The sequence below is a fragment of the Xenopus laevis genome, chromosome 3L, assembly GCF_017654675.1.
Source record: "Xenopus laevis strain J_2021 chromosome 3L, Xenopus_laevis_v10.1, whole genome shotgun sequence".
In the NCBI taxonomy this organism is placed as follows: domain Eukaryota; kingdom Metazoa; phylum Chordata; class Amphibia; order Anura; family Pipidae; genus Xenopus; species Xenopus laevis.
Genome location: NC_054375.1, coordinates 147,916,686 through 147,938,241, shown reverse-complemented (window position 1 = coordinate 147,938,241; position 21,556 = coordinate 147,916,686). Strand labels below are relative to the sequence as shown.

General features: G+C 42.1%; 1 protein-coding gene across 3 annotated transcripts in view; it reads left to right on the top strand.

The window, feature by feature from the left end:
* Positions 1 to 7,537, top strand: part of LOC108710367 (beta-1,3-galactosyltransferase 2) — a 44,418-nt gene extending 36,881 nt beyond the window's left edge. For all 3 annotated transcript variants that reach the window (XM_041587240.1, XM_041587241.1, XM_041587239.1), the window contains exon 2: positions 5,805 to 7,537. In XM_041587240.1, the coding sequence (XP_041443174.1) occupies positions 5,817 to 6,785 (969 nt within the window). In that variant the 5' untranslated portion in view covers positions 5,805 to 5,816 and the 3' untranslated portion in view covers positions 6,786 to 7,537. The remainder of the gene's footprint in view (positions 1 to 5,804) is intronic.
* Positions 7,538 to 21,556: the final 14,019 nt, after the last annotated feature.

Sequence of the window (21,556 nt, the reverse complement as noted above, 5' to 3'; positions counted from 1 at the left end):
ATAAAGTGTAACCTGTGCATGAAGTCAGGCCATGCTTATAGATCATGCCCCGAAGCCTGGCGCAACATTCAGCGAGCTTGTCCCAATTTGGCACAGGAGATGAGCACCCCAATGCCAGGGGAGAACCTGCCACAGACTGAGACAAGGAGGGAGGAGAGAACAGAAGGGGTAAGAGAAACAGCTAGGGGGCCCCAAACAGAGGTGAGAAGGAAGGAGGCAGAGAAAGATGAAAGGAAGAGTGACAAGGGGAATAAAAAGGTAAAGTTACTGACATCCCAAAAGAAGGGGGCTGGAGGGGAAGATTGGAAAGTTGTGGCCAATATCTCAAAGAAGAAGAAGGTTAAGGAAAATAAGAGCCCAGGTGAAATTACCATCACAACTGAAAATAGGTTTATTTTGCCAGGAGGGAAATCATGGGGAGATTTGGCAGAGGAAGAAGAGGCAGAATTGGAGAGAATAGGGGAAGAGGAAACACATGAGAAAAGGAAAAGTCTCTCTTCTGATATAATCTCTAAGAGGAAGAAGAGTAAAAGGGAAGAGGCTTTTGAATCTCAGGAGACAGAGTGGGAGTCACTGGAGGAGGGTGAGTTGGAGGAGGAAGGAGGAAAGGCAAATCAGGAGACAGGTGTAAAAATTCAGGTAAAAAGATCAGCTGGGAAAGTTTCAGAAAGGTCTATAAACAAAAAACATAAAGATGGCTTTTGATACATATTTACTAAACATGAATGTAGCAGCATTAAGAACAGAAAGACTCGTTTTATGGCTTTTAATTTTCTCGAGTCAGTAGCTGCAGACATTATATTTCTGCAAGAGACAAGACTGACATCTGTCCAAGAGATAAGGGAAGCTAAAAGGGATTGGAAAATTGGACTTTCTTTTTGGTCAGTGGCTACTGAACCTGCTGGAGGGGTGGGTATTCTTTTTAAAGGGTGCAGGAAAATTGAGGTAAAAAAGGTAGTGGATATACAGCTTGGAAGATGCTTAATGCTCGATGTGCAGATTGATGGGGCGCTGGTGAGGCTGATAAATGTATATGGGCCCCAGCTCACTTCAGAGAGGAGAAAATTATTAACTGAAATCAAACAGTTCTTATACACCTCTGTTCCTGTGATTCTTGCTGGGGACTTTAATCAGGTTCTGAGAGAAGTGGATAGAACAGGAAGGTATAAAAAATATGAGAACCTGTTTCTGAAGAATCTGGTGCAAGAGGCAGGTCTTATAGACATTGCTACAGCCCATGGGAGGGAGGGTAGGCACACCTATTATTGTGGTGGGAGAAGCAGTAGGATTGATTTTGTTTTTGTTAAGAAAGGAGACATTTTTTCTAACGTTAAAGAAACAATAGTAGAATTTTCTGATCATATGGCCCTATCATTTTGTTATGGTTCTGTAGGGAAACCCAGATTTGGGAGGGGGCTGTGGAGACTGGGGTCAGGCTCTCTAGAGGATACAGAGGTGGGGAAGTCATTTGAGAGTTTATTGCAGAGGGAAGTCACAAAGATAGATTTTTTTGACTCACTGTTGGAATGGTGGGATGCTGCCAAGGATTCTTTTAGAGCATTCTTCAAGTCTGTCTCTTTTAAGAAAGGGAGGGAAAGAGAAAAAAAATGCTGGTCCTTGAGAAGGAAGCTTGAGGTCTGTGTTTCGGAAGGAGAGGTGGGGGAAAAAGTGAACCGGCTGAAGTATCTGTTAAGACAGCAGCAGTATAGCCGCTATAAGTCCTTGGTTTTGGAAAGGGATTATGGGGTGTCTAACTCTCCAGATCCCTATCAAAATTGTAAGGAGACAGTGAAGAGAAAGTCGGTGGAGGGTCTGTATGACTCCCAGGGTCAGTTACAGAACAGTAAAGAGGGGATTCTGGGAGTCATAGGATCATACTATGCTGAACTTTTCAGAAAAAGAGCTTTGGATAGGGCAAAGATGCAAGCTTTCCTAGAGGCAAACCCAGGCCCTAACACTGAGGATTTGAACTTCTCCCCTTTGGTGATAGAAATAACAGTGGAGGAGGTTTTGCAAATTGTTGACAAACAACAGAAGAAGAGGGCTCCTGGGCCAGATGGTTTAACAGCGGAGTTCTATAAGACATTTAAGGTGAAGTTGGCACCAATCTTGGTGGAGGTGTTTAATGAAAGTTTAACGAGAGGGAGCCTTCCTTCTTCCATGCAGCACTCCTCTTTAGTTCTGTTGTCAAAGGGGAAGGATTCGCAACACATTGAGAACTGGAGGCCTATTGCACTTCTTAATTGCGATAGGAAGCTTCTTGCAAGGATTCTTTCTGCACGGTTGGGAAAGTTTGCTGATTTTCTTTTATCTTCTTCTCAGTTCTGTTCAGTGGAGGGACGCAACATTTATGGTGCACTTCTACTTCTCAGGGAGACTTTGGAAAGGTGTAAACAGAATAAATGGGGAAGGTACTTTCTGTCACTAGATCAGGCCAAAGCCTTTGATAGAGTCGATCACGAATACCTATGGGCTACTTTGCAAAATTACCACATCCCGGGTCAGTTTATTGAATGGTTGAGAGTTTTGTATGGAGGGGCGAAGAGCTTCCCTTTAATCAATGGTTGGCAGGTGAAGACTTTGAAGTACAGGCTGGTGTGAGACAGGGATGCCCTCTTAGCCCACTCCTTTACACCTTTGCTCTGGATCCCTTTTTAAGGGGTTTGCAGAGTTGTGGTTTGGAGGGTGTTCCGTTTCCCATGGGTCAGTCTTTTAAGTCAGTAGCCTATGCGGATGATGTGACTTTGGTTCTATCTTGTCCAGAGGAGGAGTCATTAGTATTGGAACACATCAACAGTTATTCTGAAGCATCTGGGTCACTAATCAACCATGGAAAATCAGAAGCTCTTTGGATTTTAGAAGGGAGATCAAGTTTTGTTCTTGAGAATTTTCCCGTAGCCCCAGAGCAGGTTAGAATTCTGGGTATCAAATTTGGGAGAGGTGACAATGCTCAGGTAAATTGGGAAGAAAAATTGGATGTTGGCATTGCAAAGGTTCAGAGATGGAAGGCATGGAAACTGACCTATAGGGAAAGGATCGACATTATCAAGGCTTATCTCATTCCTCTGTTTCTCTTTGTTTCCTATATCTTCTTATTGCCAGAGGCTCTGTATGTCAGGATCCAGTGCCTGTTCTTCCAGATGTTATGGGGGAGCAGGATCAATCCAATAAAAAGGGGTGTGACCTTCCTGCAGAGAAAAAAAGGTGGGTTGGGCATGTTATGCCCAGTGGGGTTTTTTTGTGTCATTTTCCTGAAATATAATTTTAAGAATTTGACACAAGAAAAGAAATTGCTGTAGGAAATCAGTGTCGAGGACTGGGTATCGCCGCTAATCAAGGACTGGCTGCTTGGAGACAGGGTAAAGGAGGTTCGAGTGAGAGGAGGGAGCATCCCATCATTTCGGAGCCAGGCAGTAAGGCTTTTGAGGAAATGGAATATTGAGAAGCAAGAACTGTTTTCTTTTTCTAGGAAGAGTCTAGGAAGAGTATTTATTTAAGGGTTTTGGATTTTTTCTTCTGCACCCCCCCAATATTGCAGGACTGCATAAATAGTGTAATGGAGGAAAGCTTAGGATACCTGAACAGTAGGAGAATTCCAAGAAAATTTTGGGATAATGCTTGGCTGTCCTTTCATGGGAAGTTATTTGTGAGGGGGAACCTTAAGTACCGGAGTGTTGTTAATAGAGACTGTCCCTGGGGTTGTAGGAAGGAGGAATCACAGGAGCATTTTCTGATTGTGTGTCATACATCAAAAGCTGTAAGAAGTCTGCTGGCGAGAATGTTACATCTTGAAATGCTAAAAGACCTTAGTTATTCTAAATTTGCTTATGGAGTGGTGGGTGCAGGGAGGGAGAATGGTGTGGAAAGGGAAACCTTGTATATAATTTTAATGGTGATAAGGTATCATCTCTGGCACATGAGATGCAAATGGACTCTTGGACAGACAAAGGATCCTGCAGAACATGTTGCAAAAGTTATTGTGAATGAACTGCTTTTCATTAAGACAAAGGAAACCGAGAAATCTGTGGGAAACATGATGCTTTGGAGGAATGTTCATTTTCTAATTTGATGTATAATTGATTAATTGCTTGCTTTTGATCTGATGATAATGTAATTGTATTTTATTGTTATTGTTTAATTTATTTAATAAAATTCTCCTCCCTACTATACCTGCTATCCCACAGTCACACTCCTTCCCAGAGACTATTATCCACTGTTACTATAGGCACCATCTCTCCCTACTATACCTGCTATCCCACAGTCACACTCCCTTCCCAAAGACTATTATCCCACTGTTACTATAGGCACCATCTCTCCCTACTATACCTGCTATCCCACAGTCACACTCCCTTCCCAGAGACTATTATCCACTGTTACTATAGGCACCATCTCTCCCTACTATACCTGCTATCCCACAGTCACACTCCCTTCCCAGAGACTATTATCCACTGTTACTATAGGCACCATCTCTCCCTACTATACCTGCTATCCCACAGTCACACTCCCTTCCCAGAGACTATTATCCCACTGTACTATAGGCACCATCTCTCCCTACTATACCTGCTATCCCACAGTCACACTCCCTTCCCAGAGACTATTATCCACTGTTACTATAGGCACCATCTCTCCCTACTATACCTGCTATCCCACAGTCACACTCTGTTCCCAGAGACTATTATCCACTGTTACTATAGGCACCATCTCTCCCTACTATACCTGCTATCCCACAGCCACACTCCCTTCCCAGAGACTATTATCCCACTGTTACTATAGGCACCGTCTCTCCTACAACCCCCGTCTCTCCTACTCCCTACCCCACTGTTACTATGTGATATCCACAGTCACACTCCCTTCCCCGAGACTATTATCCACTGTTACTATAGGCACCATCTCTCCCTACTATACCTGCTATCCCACAGCCACTCCCTTCCCAGAGACTATTATCCACTGTTACTATAGGCACCATCTCTCCCTACTATACCTGCTATCCCACAGTCACACTCCCTTCCCAGAGACTATTATCCACTGTTACTATAGGCACCATCTCTCCTACTATACCTGCTATCCCACAGTCACACTCCCTTCCCAGAGACCCACTTACTACTATACACTATATCTCTCCCTACTATACCTGCTATCCCACAGTCACACTCCCTTCCCAGAGACTATTATCCACTGTTACTATAGGCACCATCTCTCCCTACTATACCTGCTATCGCACAGTCACACTCCCTTCCCAGAGAGTATTATCCCACTGTTACTATAGGCATCATCTCTCCCTACTATACCTGCAATCGCAAAGTCACACTCCCTTCCCAGAGACTATTATCCCACTGTTACTATAGGCACCATCTCTCCCTACTATACCTGCTATCCCACAGTCACACTCCCTTCCCAGAGACTATTATCTAACTGTTACTATAGGCACCATCTCTCCCTACTATACCTGCTATCCCACAGTCACACTCCCTTCCCAGAGACTATTATCCCACTGTTACTATAGGCACCATCTCTCCCTACTATACCTGCTATCCCACAGTCACACTCCTTTCCCAGAGACTATTATCCCACTGTTACTATAGACACCATCTCTCCCTACTATACCTGCTATCGCACAGTCACACTCCCTTCCCAGAGACTATTATCCCACTGTTACTATAGACACCATCTCTCCCTACTATACCTGCTATCCCACAGTCACACTCCCTTCCCAGAGAAACCATAGGAAACAAATTTTGCCATGAGTGGCAGATTAATAATAATAATTAATAATAATATAATTTTTTTGTTTTTGTGCCTAACAGGAAACATCTACTATGAACAAAAGTATTACTCAAAGTTTATGGACAATCAAATCGAAAATATTGAAGCTCTGTTTATTTCTTTTTTTGGCTACAATGGCCTTCATGGGATTCCACTACCATTCTATCAATATGAATTTGGTTCCGAGCACAGTGCATCCCAGAACTGTTGAATCCTTGTACCCTTATCTCATCGAGGAGCCATCAAAATGTAGAGGAGACCCCCCATTCTTACTGCTGCTCATTCCTTCAATGCCACAAGATGTTCTCATCAGGGACGTCCTGAGGAAGACTTGGGCCAATGAAAGCTTAGTCCCTGGAATCTCCATCAAGAGGATTTTCCTTCTGGGAAGGTCCTTTGTTAATGACACTGAAGTATCTGTGGAACAAGAGAGTTCTACATTCCATGACATCATCCAACAGGATTTCCTGGACACATACCGTAATCTGACCATCAAAACACTGATGGGTATAGAGTGGGTGAGTCGTCTCTGCCCCCGAGCCAGTTATGTCATGAAGGTGGATGGTGACATGTTCTTCAACCCTTGGTTCCTGGTAAGACAGATCCTACAGCCAGAGAAGCCCCTCAAGCTGGAATTCTTCACAGGGCTGGTAGTGAGAGGCGCACCCTTCAGGAACAAGGACAGCAAGTGGTATATATCATATGAAATGTACTCTAAAAATTTATATCCTTACTATTGTTCTGGCACAGGCTATGTCTTTTCTGGGGACTTGTCACCAAGGATCTACAAAGAAGCAAAGGGGATGACCATTTTTCCATTTGAGGATGTCTTTTTAGGTATCTGCTTAGAAAGGATGGGGGTTCACCTCTCCAAGTCTGGGGGAGAATGGTTCATAGGAGAAAGGGTAGAATATAATAGGTGTCGATTTACCAAACTTGTTACTGTTCATCATTACAGTCCTGACGAGTTGTTGAAGTTATGGCCTGATTTCCTCAAGGCTCTGGGAGACTGCAATGGATAGTAGGAGGTCTTATAATGGCGCCTTCAACTTATGTAAACAATGGACTCATAATATTATTCCTTGGTCCCTTCTTATTAATGCTGTTGGTTAAACATAACAGTATTTTCACAGGTTTCACAGAAGTTTGCCTAAACTATGGTTTTTTCTGGGTTCTCCAAAGTTCTGTTTTGGAGAATTTTGCTCTAACATAGTAATGTTTCCTGTCTGTGAGCCCAGCACTGCCCTTCATTCCACCAAAAATGCTTCCTCTAAAGTGTTAAATTGTGGTTCACCTGCGACATCCTCCTCACAGGCTCCCTATTGCTACAGACCCTTTTCAACCTTGGGGTCTTCTTTCTCTATAATTATACCACTGCTCCTTAATCCTCTTCCTCCTTGCACCGTACATGAGATGAGTACAGTGACACTGGTAGCCTCTAATGTAAGAGACGGAAAGCTGATAAATGAACATTAGATGCATTTTAGGGTGGAGAAGATGGCCCATTGCTGGAGATGGGTTGACTTTTACAAAGGAGTGAAGCAGGTAAACCCAACAACCAGGGGCATCTCTATAGAGAAACTGTGTTACTTCTGGTGGGTAGGCAGAAGTATAGTGAACCCAGAGGGCCGTTTGTATAATATATAAAGAAATATCTCCTTTCCAAAGTTTGGTGGTCCCCAAATTACTTTTTCTGGGAAGCACAGTAACTGCTAGTTATACAGCTGATAACAATAACCTGTTTAATGGGGAAGTAAAGTCTAAAATAGAATAAGACTAGAAATGCTGTGTTTTGTATTCTAAACAAAAACATGAACTTACTGTACCACAAGCCTAATCAAACAAATGATTTATGCTTTCAAAGTTGGCCACAGGGGGTCACCATCTTGTAACTTTGTTATACATCTTTGCAAGACCAAGACTGTGCACACGCTCAGTGTGGTCTGGGCTGCTTAGGGATCGTCATAAATGATCAAAACAGCACAAGTCAAATAATATCTACCAGAAGCCGATACAGCAAGACTGATTAATAATCAGAATATACAGACTGCACTGGCTCCTGTGTTGTCATGCAATCTAATGTGGATTTTATAGTTTTTGTATTGTTTAATAGAAACCTTTATCAACTCTGCAGAACCAGTGGCTGCAGCAAAATAATCCTCCAAATAGAATCCCAGTTTATCTGTTTAAATCTGGCTTGATGATCGTTGTCCCTGCAGCTGCAATTGGAAACGGTAAAGGGGATGTAAAGACAAGCATCCAATACAAATCTGTACACAGTCGCCAACTGCTCTACAGGGAAACAAACAAAGCTGCTTGAGTTCTGCATGGCTGGGAAGTAAGGCGGGGGCTCCCCCTGCTGTTCATAAGTATGATTGTTTCCCTGCAGAGCAGTTAGGGACCGTCTGACAATTCCTATCCACAGCAGTAAATGAAGGGAGAGTTTCACTGCATACAGTCAGGTTTCTTATAAAAAACGGCACACATTTTTTTATGAAAACTATATTGAGATAGATTTCATTATCATTAAAGAAAGTAAAAATAGGATTTTATTTTTTTGCCTTTTCATGCCCTTTAAAGGAATACCTCCAGTCCACTCTGGTCAGGCCCTAATCGGCCCAAAACCTCAACAATTTTTCAGTGAAACATTCCGGTTTATTAAAGTGCTCATTTTTGTTTGTTTGTCTTGTCTGTTTATGCAATAAAAAAAAACTAAATTATTTTTCTTATGGAATTATCTTGTTTGCATGTATTGCATATATTATCCATTACGACATATAATTTCAATCGGAAATTCTGAAACTGACCTTGTAAGAGATAGTAAGTCCCAGTGTTGCTTACTAAAGGGAGCAATAAATCCTGCCCAAACAACAACTATTTTGTAATGATAAAGCACATGTGAGCATAGGGATTCTTTATAATCCTAAAGGGGAACTATCACGATGATGAAGTTTATATTAAATTTTCATGATCGTTCCCCTTAACCTATGTCAGCACTAGGCAGAATTGTCCCATGTATTCTGTATCTGAGGGGTCACACACACACAACCCTGCAATGTAAGAGTGAATTCACTTTCATTTGTTGCTTGTTGGCCCAAATTACCACTAACAAAAAAAAAATAAATGAAAACAAGAATTGATGCAGCCTGTAAACACTGGTAATGGATTCAATGGTGTTGTCAGGACTTGCCTGTGCTTCAACTCTGGGCTCTATGTTGGACTGGTCCTGCGTTACCATCTTGAGCCACTGGAGACATTTGGATCCACCTATACACATATTGTTAAATATCCACTGGTTACCCTATGTTCATACTCACCTTCTCCTCCCGTTAAACTCACGTCATGGCAATTAAGGGATTTTATTTGTAGGGTTGCCACTTTTTGACCTGGCTGAATCAGGGCAAGGGGCCGGGGGCCGTGATGCTGTGGAGGTGGGTCATGATGGTGGGGGTGGGGCTATGACGTGGCAATTGACTAATCGCCACATGAATCATAGAGAATCCTGGCGACCCTCTTTATGTTGCAAGTAAATCCTGGATGCATGATCATTGAAGCCTCACAGTCGGATCCTGCCTGTGTTATTGAGAGTTCCTGCCCATGTTCCACCTCATTCGATGCTCTGTGCTTAGGGTTGCAACCTTTTTTCTTTGGGGAAAACTGGCAGGGGGCAGGCCGGTGACATCAGAAGGCAGGCCAGATGATGTCAGGGGTGGGGCAGTGCCATTGGGGGGTGGACCGGATGATGTCGGGGGCAGGGTTGGTGATGTAGGGTTGGGACGGATGATGTGGGGTGTGACTGATGATATGACGATTGGCCGATCACCATATCATTCACTTCAATGTCCTGTCCAGATTTCCTAATTTGACAACCCTTTTCCCGGGCAGCCCTTCCAAAAACCGGGCTGTCCTGGTGAAATCTGGACAAGTGGCAACACCATCTCCCCTTGTTGGGTTTCTGTTAAATCTCCCAGTATTTGACCTTGGCTTGTTTCTCGGACTACTCTCTGTCTTCAGGCTGCCCCTGACATCGGCCTGTTTATCGGACTCTCCTTACCAGCCGCCTGCCTGACCATTGGCCGGGTAAAAGGACTTGTTTTATCTTACTTTGCATTTAACCAGTTGTATTGGCTTATCCTCTTCTTCATAAATCTTTCTTCTCCAGGAGACAAGAACATGTTTTCGGCCTCAAATACCCACTTTTGGCATGTTATACAGCACCTAGGCTCCTACCTGCAAGCCATTCATGTGGCCAAGGCCATTCCTGCCATGAGTCAAGGTGAGCAACTTGCCTCAGACGCAGTGAATGGCCAGTTACAAGGGGCGGCAAAAAGCCACCTCCCGGTTTTTAAACTGGTAATTCTGCTCTGCTAGTGCAGAAAGCGCAGTACACGCTCATTGCACTAGCGATGCAGCCCCTTTTGATCCGCTCCGACGCTAAACTTTTAAGCACAGAGCGGGAGAGGGGGGCTGCATCGGGGTTGCTGCCTCAGAAGGCAGCAGTCCAAGGATCGACCCTGCTTGTGGCGCAACCTGACCAGTGTTTCTGCATGGCAGTGGCATAACTAGATATTACAGGGTCCCACATTAAATTATTTTTCAGGCCCCCAAAATGTCTAGAGGTTGACCTTTTTAACCAATATTTATTGAAATTGTATATGAGTTAGGTTCTCATGGGGCTCCTATACCTCCTGGGCCCCCCTGCAGCCGCAGGGTCTGCTTCCTCTGTAGTTACACCCCTGATGCATGGAGCTCGACTCGCATTTATATACGGCACATGATGAAACTACACGTGCAACTATCTCAGGTCAGTATGCAAATGAGCCTTTAGGAAACCCAATACTCCGTGAGATTAGGTCCAAAACCGGAGCCCTAGGAAGCACTCATGTCTATGGATGCAGAACTAGAGGGGTGCAACATAGTCTGTGTTAAAGGGGAAATGTGCACATCTTTTTAATTAAATGTAAAATAGCTCAGTATGCTCTTCTAGGTGCTTTGGCAATTTATATCTGTAAAATGCAGAACAGAAAATTATAAAATGAATGCAAATTACAAACATTCACAGAAGAGAAATCTACACGACTTTACATTAAAGGGGTGGTTCAGCTTTAAGGTATTTTTTGTATGTTATAGAATGGCTAATTCAAAGCAACTTTTCAATTGGTCTTCATTATTTATTTTTGATAGATTTTTTTTTAATTTACTTTTTCTTCTGACTCTTTTCAGCTTTCAAATGGGGGTCACTGAAACCATCTATAAAAAAAAAGCTCTGTGAGGCTACAAATGTATTGTTATTGCTACTTTTTATTACTCATCTTTCTATTCAGGCCTCTCCTATTCATATTCCAGTCTCTTATTCAAATCATCGCATGGCTTCTAGGGTAATTTGGACCCTAGCAACCAGATTTCTGAAATTGCAAACTGGAGAGCTGCTGAATAAAAAGCTAAATAACTCAAAACCCACAAATAATAAAAAATGAAAACCAATTGCAAATTAACTCAGAATATCACTCTCTATATCATACTAAACATTAACTCAAAGGTGAACAGTCCCTTTCAGAAATATATATAATGCAATATAAAGTCAGTAATATGTCCCCTTTAAGCATTGCTTCTGCTACACTCTGTGTGTAGTGCCAGATTTTCAGTGCAATGGAAGACATGGAAAGTAGGTTGTATCTCCTATGGGAAGTGATACAAAAACACACGTAACCATTCAGCACCTCCCAGTGGCAGTATCAGAAATAATCACAAATCCTGATCATTGGATAGTTATTGAGCAAGAGAAGGGCAAAAAAGGGTCTGATGGCAATCACACTGCTACCTGCTGCCATCTTTAGGCCATAAATAGTTATTACTTATGTTTTGCTACTTAGGCCATAAATAGTTATTACTTATGTTTTGCTACTTAGGCCATAAATAGTTATTACTTATGTTTTGCTACTGGGGCGTTCCATACTGATGATGATGATGATGATGATGATGAAATCTCCTTTCCTCCAGTATAAGTGTTATCCTCTTGAACCTGCAACTGCTCACAGGACCGAATCACATTACATGGCAGCATGGAAACCAGTGCATTCTGCATGAGAATTAATTAATAATCAGCCCTGTAGCATTCCCTCTGATAGATGTAATGTTTTCATGATATCTGACGACCCCAAAGCTTCGATTCTCAGCAGCAGACCAGAGCCCACTGAGCATGTGCAGTGACACACAAAAGCATACCTCCTAACTGTCCTGTTTTCAGCGGGTCAGTCCCGCTTTTGACAGCTCAACACGCAGTCCCACGTTTGTACAGGAAAGTCCCGACTTTCTCTGCACTGAACAGTCAGAAAAAGAAACACAGTTTCTAACTTAATTGGTTTTTAGCAGAGAGCCCAGAACAGCTAACAGATGCAGCTCAGATACTTTGTAACAGTTCTGAGATAAACAAATAAGTAATTGTAACAATTTAGACAAGGAGGGAAAAGTTAGACTCACAATTCACCTTCATTTGCAAAGCTGTAATAATTGAAAAAAAAACCACATAAATATGTTCAAACTTTCATAACCTGCCAAATTTTGTAAAATGAACTTTTAGGGGGTGTGGCCACAAAAATGGGTGTGGTCAAAATAAATCGCCAATTTTTTTTGTCCCTCTTTTTATTTCCAAAATGTTGGGAGGTATGTACAAAAGAGGCCTGACAAGATGCTGCTATAGACAACATCATCATTATTGTTCTATGGTTACACATCAAGGCTGGTACAGTAAGTTCCCTATATGAAAAACAGTATTTCTGGCCATATTCTTTTTTTGGCTTAAGTTCTCCTTTAAACCTCATATTCCCTCTCCTCTATTTAGAAGAGAATCCCTGTACTACAGGAGTGATATTGGGCATTTTTTGAAGTCCATTCCCTACTTTACCCCCTCTGTGTTATTCTTATAACATTATTTATTTAGCTTCTAAGTACACACATGTATATTTTTGAATAAGGGCTGAACAATGTAAAAATAAAGATATATAAAACCTTGGTTGAGGTGTAACTCTGTTAATGGGGATTCTCTCTTTTTCTCTTTTTCATGTACAGCTGCTAATTCCCACATGAAGCTTCCACCTAGGTCACAGGTTTGTTTTTTGGTGGACACTTGTGGGGTCAGGCAATTTATCTTTTTATTTTCATATTTCTGACAAATTTGAGAAAGGTGCAAATTGATATAGAGCGACGCTTGGGGAGATGCTTCTGTGGAATTAAAATGGTAATTAGGATTATGACCTACCCCGAGCCACACATAACTGTTTTTTGGACACTGATGGTAGTGAAATGGAAATGTTGTGTTGTTACAAATACAAAATGAATGTGAAAGACACTGGTAGGACTTTTCAATAAGAAATCAACTCTTTAATAAAAGGAAAACATGGAGGTCACCCCAGACAATCTACATTCCAAATTATTGTCCCCCAAAGAACTATACGAGTGATTCTAGACTTAATGGGTCAGTATCTGGGTGTAGATAAGGTCACTAGCAAGGTCATTGCACAATATTATTATTATATTATTATATTTCTTACCGGGATTTGACTGGGGCCTCTGAGCCTCCCTGGTGCTGTAACTTTGGGGCCCTTCTTGCAAGTTTAAGGGCACTCCACTCGTATGTGCGCACCACTTCGCTAACTGTTTATAATTTTTTCCATTAACCTCAGCTAAGATTGGAGGGGGGGCCTGGTTTGTGGGGTTCCATGAAGGACGGGGCCCACCGGGTTTTTTCCTGGTGTCCCACTGGCCCAGTCCAACCCTATTTTTGCCCATCTTGGTGTAAAAGTATAAAACAATGGTGTAAAGCAGGTACTAAATGTGGGAGACCTAAAAGTCCTTACAAACAGATCATCCCATGCAAAGGTTTGTCCTTCATATACTTGGGAGCCCTACCAAAAACAAACAAGGGCAACAAGTGCATCTTAGTGATTTCCCAAATCGGCTGAAGTTTACCCTCTCCCAGACCAGGAAGCTAAAACTGTCACCAATATTTTAGTGGAGAATTGTACATGTCATTATGGAGTACCAAGGAGAACCCTCTACAAAGACCATGGTAGGAATCCATGGTAGGAATTTATGGTAGAACATGGTAGGCCTACACAAAACAAGAATTCGTAAGGCTTTGTGGAGGCAACGCCATGGCTACTGGGAAGCAAAAAGAGAACTACAACATGAAAACTAACTGCCCAGGTATATGAACCAGGAGAACGAGTAAATGGGAAGAAATTCAACGTTGACCAATGTATAAAGGTCCGTATAAAATTGTTCAGAAACAGATGTATTGTATAGAGTATGTGATACAGAGGGGAAACACCATTCATTTCAACATTATGCAAGCTTGAAACTCTTTTTATGGTCCTTGGAATCAATTGGCTGAACAGCCCTTGAAACTCTTTGTCAACTGACCAACCACCAGTGGGAGAATCTTCATTTCCACTGTCTGATGAGGATTCCAAACCAAGTGTCCGAACCAGCACAGCTCCCTTCCCCAGCACAAAGCCTCCTCTGTCCTCCCATAACCCCCTCCCCCATGTATTTTCTCAATGCGATTGGGCAAGGGGGAGGTAAGGAAGAAGTTCAGGCTAGATGCGGCTCTGCATAGGCTAGAGGGAATGTAACTTCAGACCTTTTAAGAAAAGAAGCAAAATGGATTTTTCACCTAGGAACTAGTCAACCATTAGGTTTAAATTATGAATTTGATATCTCTTGCTTTATCTAACAAAAAACCCCGATTTATATTTATATTTGTATTTTGATTCATATTTATACTTATATTTATTATATGTACATGTGTATTGTGAAATCATATATAATCTGTATAAAAAAAATATATATCCATGCTAAAATAATTATTTGTATTTCAAATGCTGTTTTAATAATGAGCCACTAGGGGCAACGGCATAAAGCTAGTTGACGACTAATTATGACTCCGCCCATGAGACCCACTATTGGCTCTTTTTCCTTTAAATACTTTGTATGTAATGTTTATTGATTTCTTTACCTTGGTACAATTTATCTCTCTTTCTCTCTTTTACTACATTAATCTCCAGATGACTCTCTGTAAACAATACCATACAAATGTAACTTATGCATCAATGTACTCTGTAAAAGAACAATATGATGTATTTACCGTACAATTGTATCTGATATCTTGCTATGTAACTATTTTTGGAAAATAAAAAAAAGATAGAAGTTAAATACTTTGTATGTATCAGTAACAAGTAGGGATGCACCGAATCCACTTTTTTGGATTCGGCCGAACCCCCGAATCCTTTGTGAAAGAATCAGCCGAATACCGAACCGAATCCGAACCCTCATTTGCATATGCAAATTAGGGATGGGAAGGGGACATTTTTTTTACTTCCTTGTTTTGTGAAAAAAAGGCACGTTATTTCCTTCCCTGTCCCTAATTTACATATGCAAATTAGGATTCGGATTCGGTTCGGCCTAGCAGAAGGATTCAGCCGAATCCGAATCCTTCTTAAAAAGGCCGAATCCTGGCCGAATCCCGAACCGAATCCTGGATTCGGTGCATCCCTAGTAACAAGTTAGCCTATGATTAAGTGTCCTGTGGGGACACGAAACACATCAAGCTATTATTTTTTATACAAGATGTAAATAAAGATTTTTGTATTACTTTATAAAAATGTTTGGACTCCTGGATTCTACTAACTAATCGACTTTTTTGGGGTTCCGGAATGGTGCCAGCTTGATATTTTAGGTGTTTGCATGTATTTCCCCTTTGCTGAGGGTTTGGAGCATGAGCACCCGGACTCTTTGTGGAAAGCGGGAAGCTTGTCCTTATATCTCAAATGTCCACGCTTTCTATGGTCTTTAAATACACCAGTTAGGATTGCAGCTTTGGGTGCCTTGCACAGTCACATTTACACAGTCTTTAGATTTGGGTCCAAAAGTACTTTAAAGTCCAGTAACAGGCCAACCATACATATTATATATTGCAAAAACACTGCTATTAGTATATTTTTTCTCTACACATCAGACATCAGGATGAGACTCTGTTAGGGTTTCATCTTAAGGTGACCTACTGACTGCAGAGTAGAACCAGGTTTACCCCTCTTAACTTTGACCCTAGACAGAATTTTACTACCCTTGCTAAACATTTAAAGCCAATCACTTCTTTAGAGTGGTTATTTGCCATCTTCTGCAAACATGGGTGTTGTTTTCTACCCCTTTTTGACTTGACAGAAGCAGTGCTTAATTTTCAGACCCAAATTTATGTTACCTTCTTAAATCAATATGACCAGTTCCCTTTTCTCCCTTTTGGTTTAGCAACTTCTCCTAGGACCTTTACCAAGATATTAGTCTTGGTAGTGGTAAAGTTGTGAAGAAACTTCACCATCTTAAATGAGTAAATTTATACTTACCGTAATTTACTTTTCCCTTAGTCCCTTCGGCAGCACCATGAGATATATTTTGTCTACACTGCCGTGTAGGACAAGTGAGAAAGAAAGAAAGAGTTAATACACCACACCCATAAATAGGATACTCCCAGCACCAGACCTCAGTGGTTTTTTTTTTTTTTGGTTTTTTTTTTTCATTAATAACACAGAGAAACAATGCTCAATAATTTTAATAGGGCAGGGAAAAACTTGCTGCCGAAGGGACTAAGGGAAAAGTAAATTACGGTAAGTATAAATGTACCGTACTCATTCCCTTACGTCCCACTCGGCAGCACCATGAGAGTTAACAAGTAATAAAGGAAGGGATCTTCATAATGTTTTCTGCAGGATTCTACTGCCATAGGAAGCTTCCTGAGAGCCCAGGATGTCTACCCTGTAGTGCTGGATAAAGGTGTTAGGATTACTCCATGTAGCTGCCCTACATATCTGATCCATAGAAATATTAGCAGCTTCTGCCCAAGATTTTGACATCTTCCTTGTAGAATGGGCCTTAATCTGAAAGGGTGGAATATGGTCATCCTTGATGTAAACCATCTGAATAGCCGCTTTAATCCATCGGGCAAGAGATGGTTTAGATGCTTTTTATCCTTTAATCTTTCCAGCAAAACTGATGAATATATTCTCATCCTTCCTGAAATCTTCTGTACGCTTAATGTAAGTTTTAAGTACTCTACATACATCCAACAGAGGAAGTTGGGAGTTCTCTTCCTGGGTTTCCTGAATAGAGCGTAATACAATCTCCTGATTTGGGTCTGAAATTTGGAAGAGTCCCCATAACTACACGATCTGGAAAAAAGGTTAGATAGGGTTCTTTGATTGATAAAGCCTGTAGTTCCCCAACTCTTCTAGATGAAGCGATGGCTACTAAAAACAGCGTCTTGAAAGAAAGGCACTTAATCGATGAATCTTCCAGAGATTCGTAAGGAATCTCACATAATTTGCTTAAAACTAGAGGAAGGTCCCATGAAGGAGAAGTCTGGTATATTCTAGGCCGAATTTTAGACATAGCTTTGAAGAATCTTTTGAAAAGAGGATGAGTAGATAAGGGTTTATTCATAAGAGCAGAGAGTGCTGATACCTGAACTTTAATGGTATTGACTGCAAACCCTTTATCAAATCCCTCCTGAAGAAATTTTCGAAATTGGAGGCTGTGTAGGAGTGTAGGAAACTTTATTTCTGTTGCACCAAGTTTTGAATATCTTCTAGAATATCTTACTCTAGAGTAAGCTCTGTTGGTAGATTCTTTCCTGGATTGAATGAGGATCTGTACTACTTCAGGAGAGAGCCCCTGCAGCTCTAAAATGGCCATGTCAGTCTCCAGGCTGTCATCTGTAAGGTGTTGTAAGGCACCGCAGCTCTGTCATGGAGCTTGCGGCCGCCTCCCCCCCAGCCTATTTAAGTTTGCACAGGTGCAGTAACGATGCGCAGTTATACTTACTCCATCTGGAAGTAAGGCTGGTGTCTCTCATGCTCCAAGATCTTCATGTCAAGAATCATCTTGCCTGCAGTCTCCTGTTCCCAGTCCTTCTACCTTTTCTCAGCCTTGCCTCATCAGTTCCTGGCCTGCTCCAGCACCTCACTTGAACCGGCATCTTCAAACTTTTGCTCGATCCGTTGCTAGACAGATCTACCCTAGCAACCATAGCTTCCTCCTCATTTCAGTAACCAACATCCAGCTTCAGTCTCCAGGCCATTGCTAACAGTTGCCTCTTCACCAACAATTCTTCCCCGGCAACATCCATAGCAACGGTCCGCATGGCAATCCCTCTTTACCTGCGTGAGTTATAATAAGCTTATATTTACGACTACATTGTTGTTGCTGCAAAGACTGTTATTTCACCCCTGCTTGATATCCATATCAAAGACTGTGTATTGAATCTTTACTTGCACCCTGCCTGTGTCTACATCAAGTCTGTGCTCATTACTTCATGCTTGCATCCAGCCAAGACTGTGCTCATTAACCCCTTGTCTGCAGCCTGCCTGTGTCTACACCAAGACTGTGCTCATTAACCTTTGATCTATTGCCTATTTCTGTTAACGGGGGTACAGATGGTTACTCCCCAATCCAAGACTTTCATGCTTTTTCCAGTTACCGTGTGTACTGCTACTTACCTTGAGTATTAATTTGCTCTCACTCTATGTACAGTCAAGTTTCCTTTCCTAAAAGAGGACTTATTCAAGGTCATATCTGCTCCTCTGATTTCCTGTGGGAAGAAAACTATTTTTTCAAAGACTGTTTAACTTTCTAAGGACTTTCCTAACACAGTATACTCTCGTAGAAGCTCCTGCTTATTTCCAGAACTACTGCGGGTTTTCCTTCTTGGGATGTGCAGGGATTGTCCTTCTGTGAGACCTGAAAATAAAGAGTTTAATTGAATTCATCACGGTGTTCTTATTGCTGCACAATACAGGGTTCAACTAACACATTAAATTGAAGAGGACCTTGAGTCAAGAGAGTTGGAATTTGAGGAAGAATCCAATACTGCTTCCTGGACATTCTCATTAGCAGTGAAAACCAACTTCTCTTGGGCCAAAAGGGAGAAATAATAATTGTCTGTACTTGCTCTGTTCTGATTTTGTGTAATATCCTCAGAATCATGCGTATGGGAGAAAATAGTTGCCTATGATTAAGGGAGTGATTCCCGAAACGCGTAGGGCGTTGGATCCTTGTATGAACCTGGAATAAAAGCATATTCCATGTACCGGAGTGCCGTCCTTCTTTTTTGATGTCTAAGTGAGTTTCAGCAGTGGGGACGCTGCGGACAGAGCACCCGATTGGAGCAGCAAATAGGGAGTGTGTACTTGGAGCGGTCCCCCCTTGTGAAGTCAAGTATGGGAGGAAATATGCACACCCGGTGGAATTTCCATGTGATGGACATGGCATCTATGTAATCTGGTTGGTCGAATCTGTTGAGAGAACAGATTCTGTTATCTGTTGAGAGAACAGATTCTCTGTACCTTGCGATTCTTCCTGGTTGTCATCAGATCTATCGTTGCAATCCCCCAACGTTCTGTGATCTGCCAGAATATCTGTTGGTCTAATGTCCATCCCCCACGATTGATTATCTTCCTGCTCAGATGATCTGCAAGAACATTCTCTACCCCTTTTATGTGTACTGTCCTTTCACTGTGACTGAGAACATGACTCTCTGCCCAGGACTAGGGATGTAGCGAACTGCCGAGTATGTGTTTGCGAACGCCGTTCGCGAACACGGGCAAAAAATGCGAACAGTTCGCGAACTTCGAACATCCGAAAATCGTTCGATTCGAACGATCGAAGGATTTTAATCGTTCGATCGAACGATTTTCGTTTGAATCGAACGATCGAAGCCATTCGATCGAATGATTTCATTCAATCCAATGGCTTCGATCGTTCGATTCGAACGAAAATCGTTCGATTTTAGCGATCGAATGGTCGAATGGTCGAACGATTTTGACGCGAACGCCTATTGGCGAACGTCGCGCGACGTTCGCGAACTTGCGGCGGACGCGAACAGTCGAAGTTCGCGCGAACTAGTTCGCCGGCGAACAGTTCGCTACATCCCTACCCAGGACAGAACCGCTTGTTGACCAATTTCGCTAAATCTTAGTCGCACGTCAGAGGCCATTGTCGCCGACTTAGATTAGGGCAACCCTCGGTTACACATGGAACATAGCAGCGGAGAACCTAAGGGTAATTCATAACCCCGACAGATCTACCCCTCGGGTATACTGTCTACGGTCTTCAAGTCCCCTAGGAACTTGGCACAGAACCTGTAAGAAAGAAAAAGAAAGTTATTTAGAAGCATGCTCACTTACCTAAAGGTAGGACAAAAAAACACTGAGGTCTGGTGCTGGGAGTATCCTATTTATGGGTGTGGTGTATTAACTTTTTCTTTCTCACTTGTCCTACATGGCAGTAATAGACAAAATATATCTCACGGTGCTGCCGAGTGGGACGTAAGGGAAAGAGTAATACTGGGGAGCTTTCTAGTATTGCACTGCCGATAAATACTACAAAAAGTCAACTTCTTCTTCTAAGTGGACAATCTATGTAGGAGACCAGATCTATACTTGCGAGGCCACAAGGGCCTGGGCCTAGGGTGGCAAGTTGGTAGGGGAGTGCAGTTCCCCAGTGCTCTGGTACGCCTGCGCTTGCTAGAGGGGTGCAGGTGGCGGGCCACTGAAATCCAGCCCTGCCTGGGTCTGTTACTATGAAACAATCAGATTCTATTAATCTCGAAGATCCAAAGCACCAAATACCAGAAACCACGAACTGAGCCGAAGCTGCAAAAAGACCTGAAGCGCCAAAGACCCAAAACTGCAATAGGAGCCATGAAAAGACCCAGGGCCAGATTCCATGATGTGGCACCCCGAGGCTGCATGGTCCTGGCGCCAGGTGCTCTTACGTGCCCTTCCCCTCCCCCATTGCATAGTCCTAGCCATAGGCGCAGGGTGATTTTTTGGTTCTGGTAGGCTAAGTCTAATGTTACATCAGCAGTTTCTTCACCTCTGATTTTCCACTGGTCGGGGAAACAGCTGATTCAGCCCCATATTATAAGCTTTAGCAAAAAGTTGTAATTTACCTGTCCGAGGACATAGGGAGGATTTTGTCTAAAAATGCACTACAATCTGAAATCAGTCCCATACATGGGCTCACTTAAGAGCTACTAACTGATGGGCCCACAGGCTGCATGGTTAAGTACAAAGTCATCTTTCACTTGACATGTACAAATCCCAGACTATTTTGAAAATAATATATATCACTAGTGATGGGCGAAATTAGCGAAACGGCGAAAAATTCGCGAAACAGCACAGGCGTCTTGTTTTTTTGGCGAAAATGCCTTGGCGGCCAAAAAATGGATGCCGACGTCCATTTTTTTTGATGCCGGCAAATTTTTGCCAGCTAATTTTCGCGGCCGTTTCGCGAATTTATTTGCCGGCGGTGAATCGTGCAAATTCGCTGCGAATTCTCACCTGGCGAAAAGATTCGCCTATCACTACATAGCACCTTTTTGTTATGAAAATTATAGATAAAGTTCAGTTCATTCACATTACTGGAAATCAGTAAAAAAGAAAAAAGAAAGAAAATAACGTGCCACGTGCAGCATTCACCATAAGCAACTCCAATAAAACGTTTTTTAAAAAGAATATCAATTGTTTTAGTTGTTTATTTGTTTTTTTCACTGAGTTAAAAACACGGCGCCGTAAACAATTGATAGCAAACCAGGTGTTAATTACAATTATTACAATAACCTTAATCAATTATAAGTACCGATACTGTATAAAACTCCAATTAATTTAAGTGTTAATTATGTTTGCTCTTAATGTTTTCATAATCAAACGTAACCAATACATGAAATAAAAAGTGATTTAAC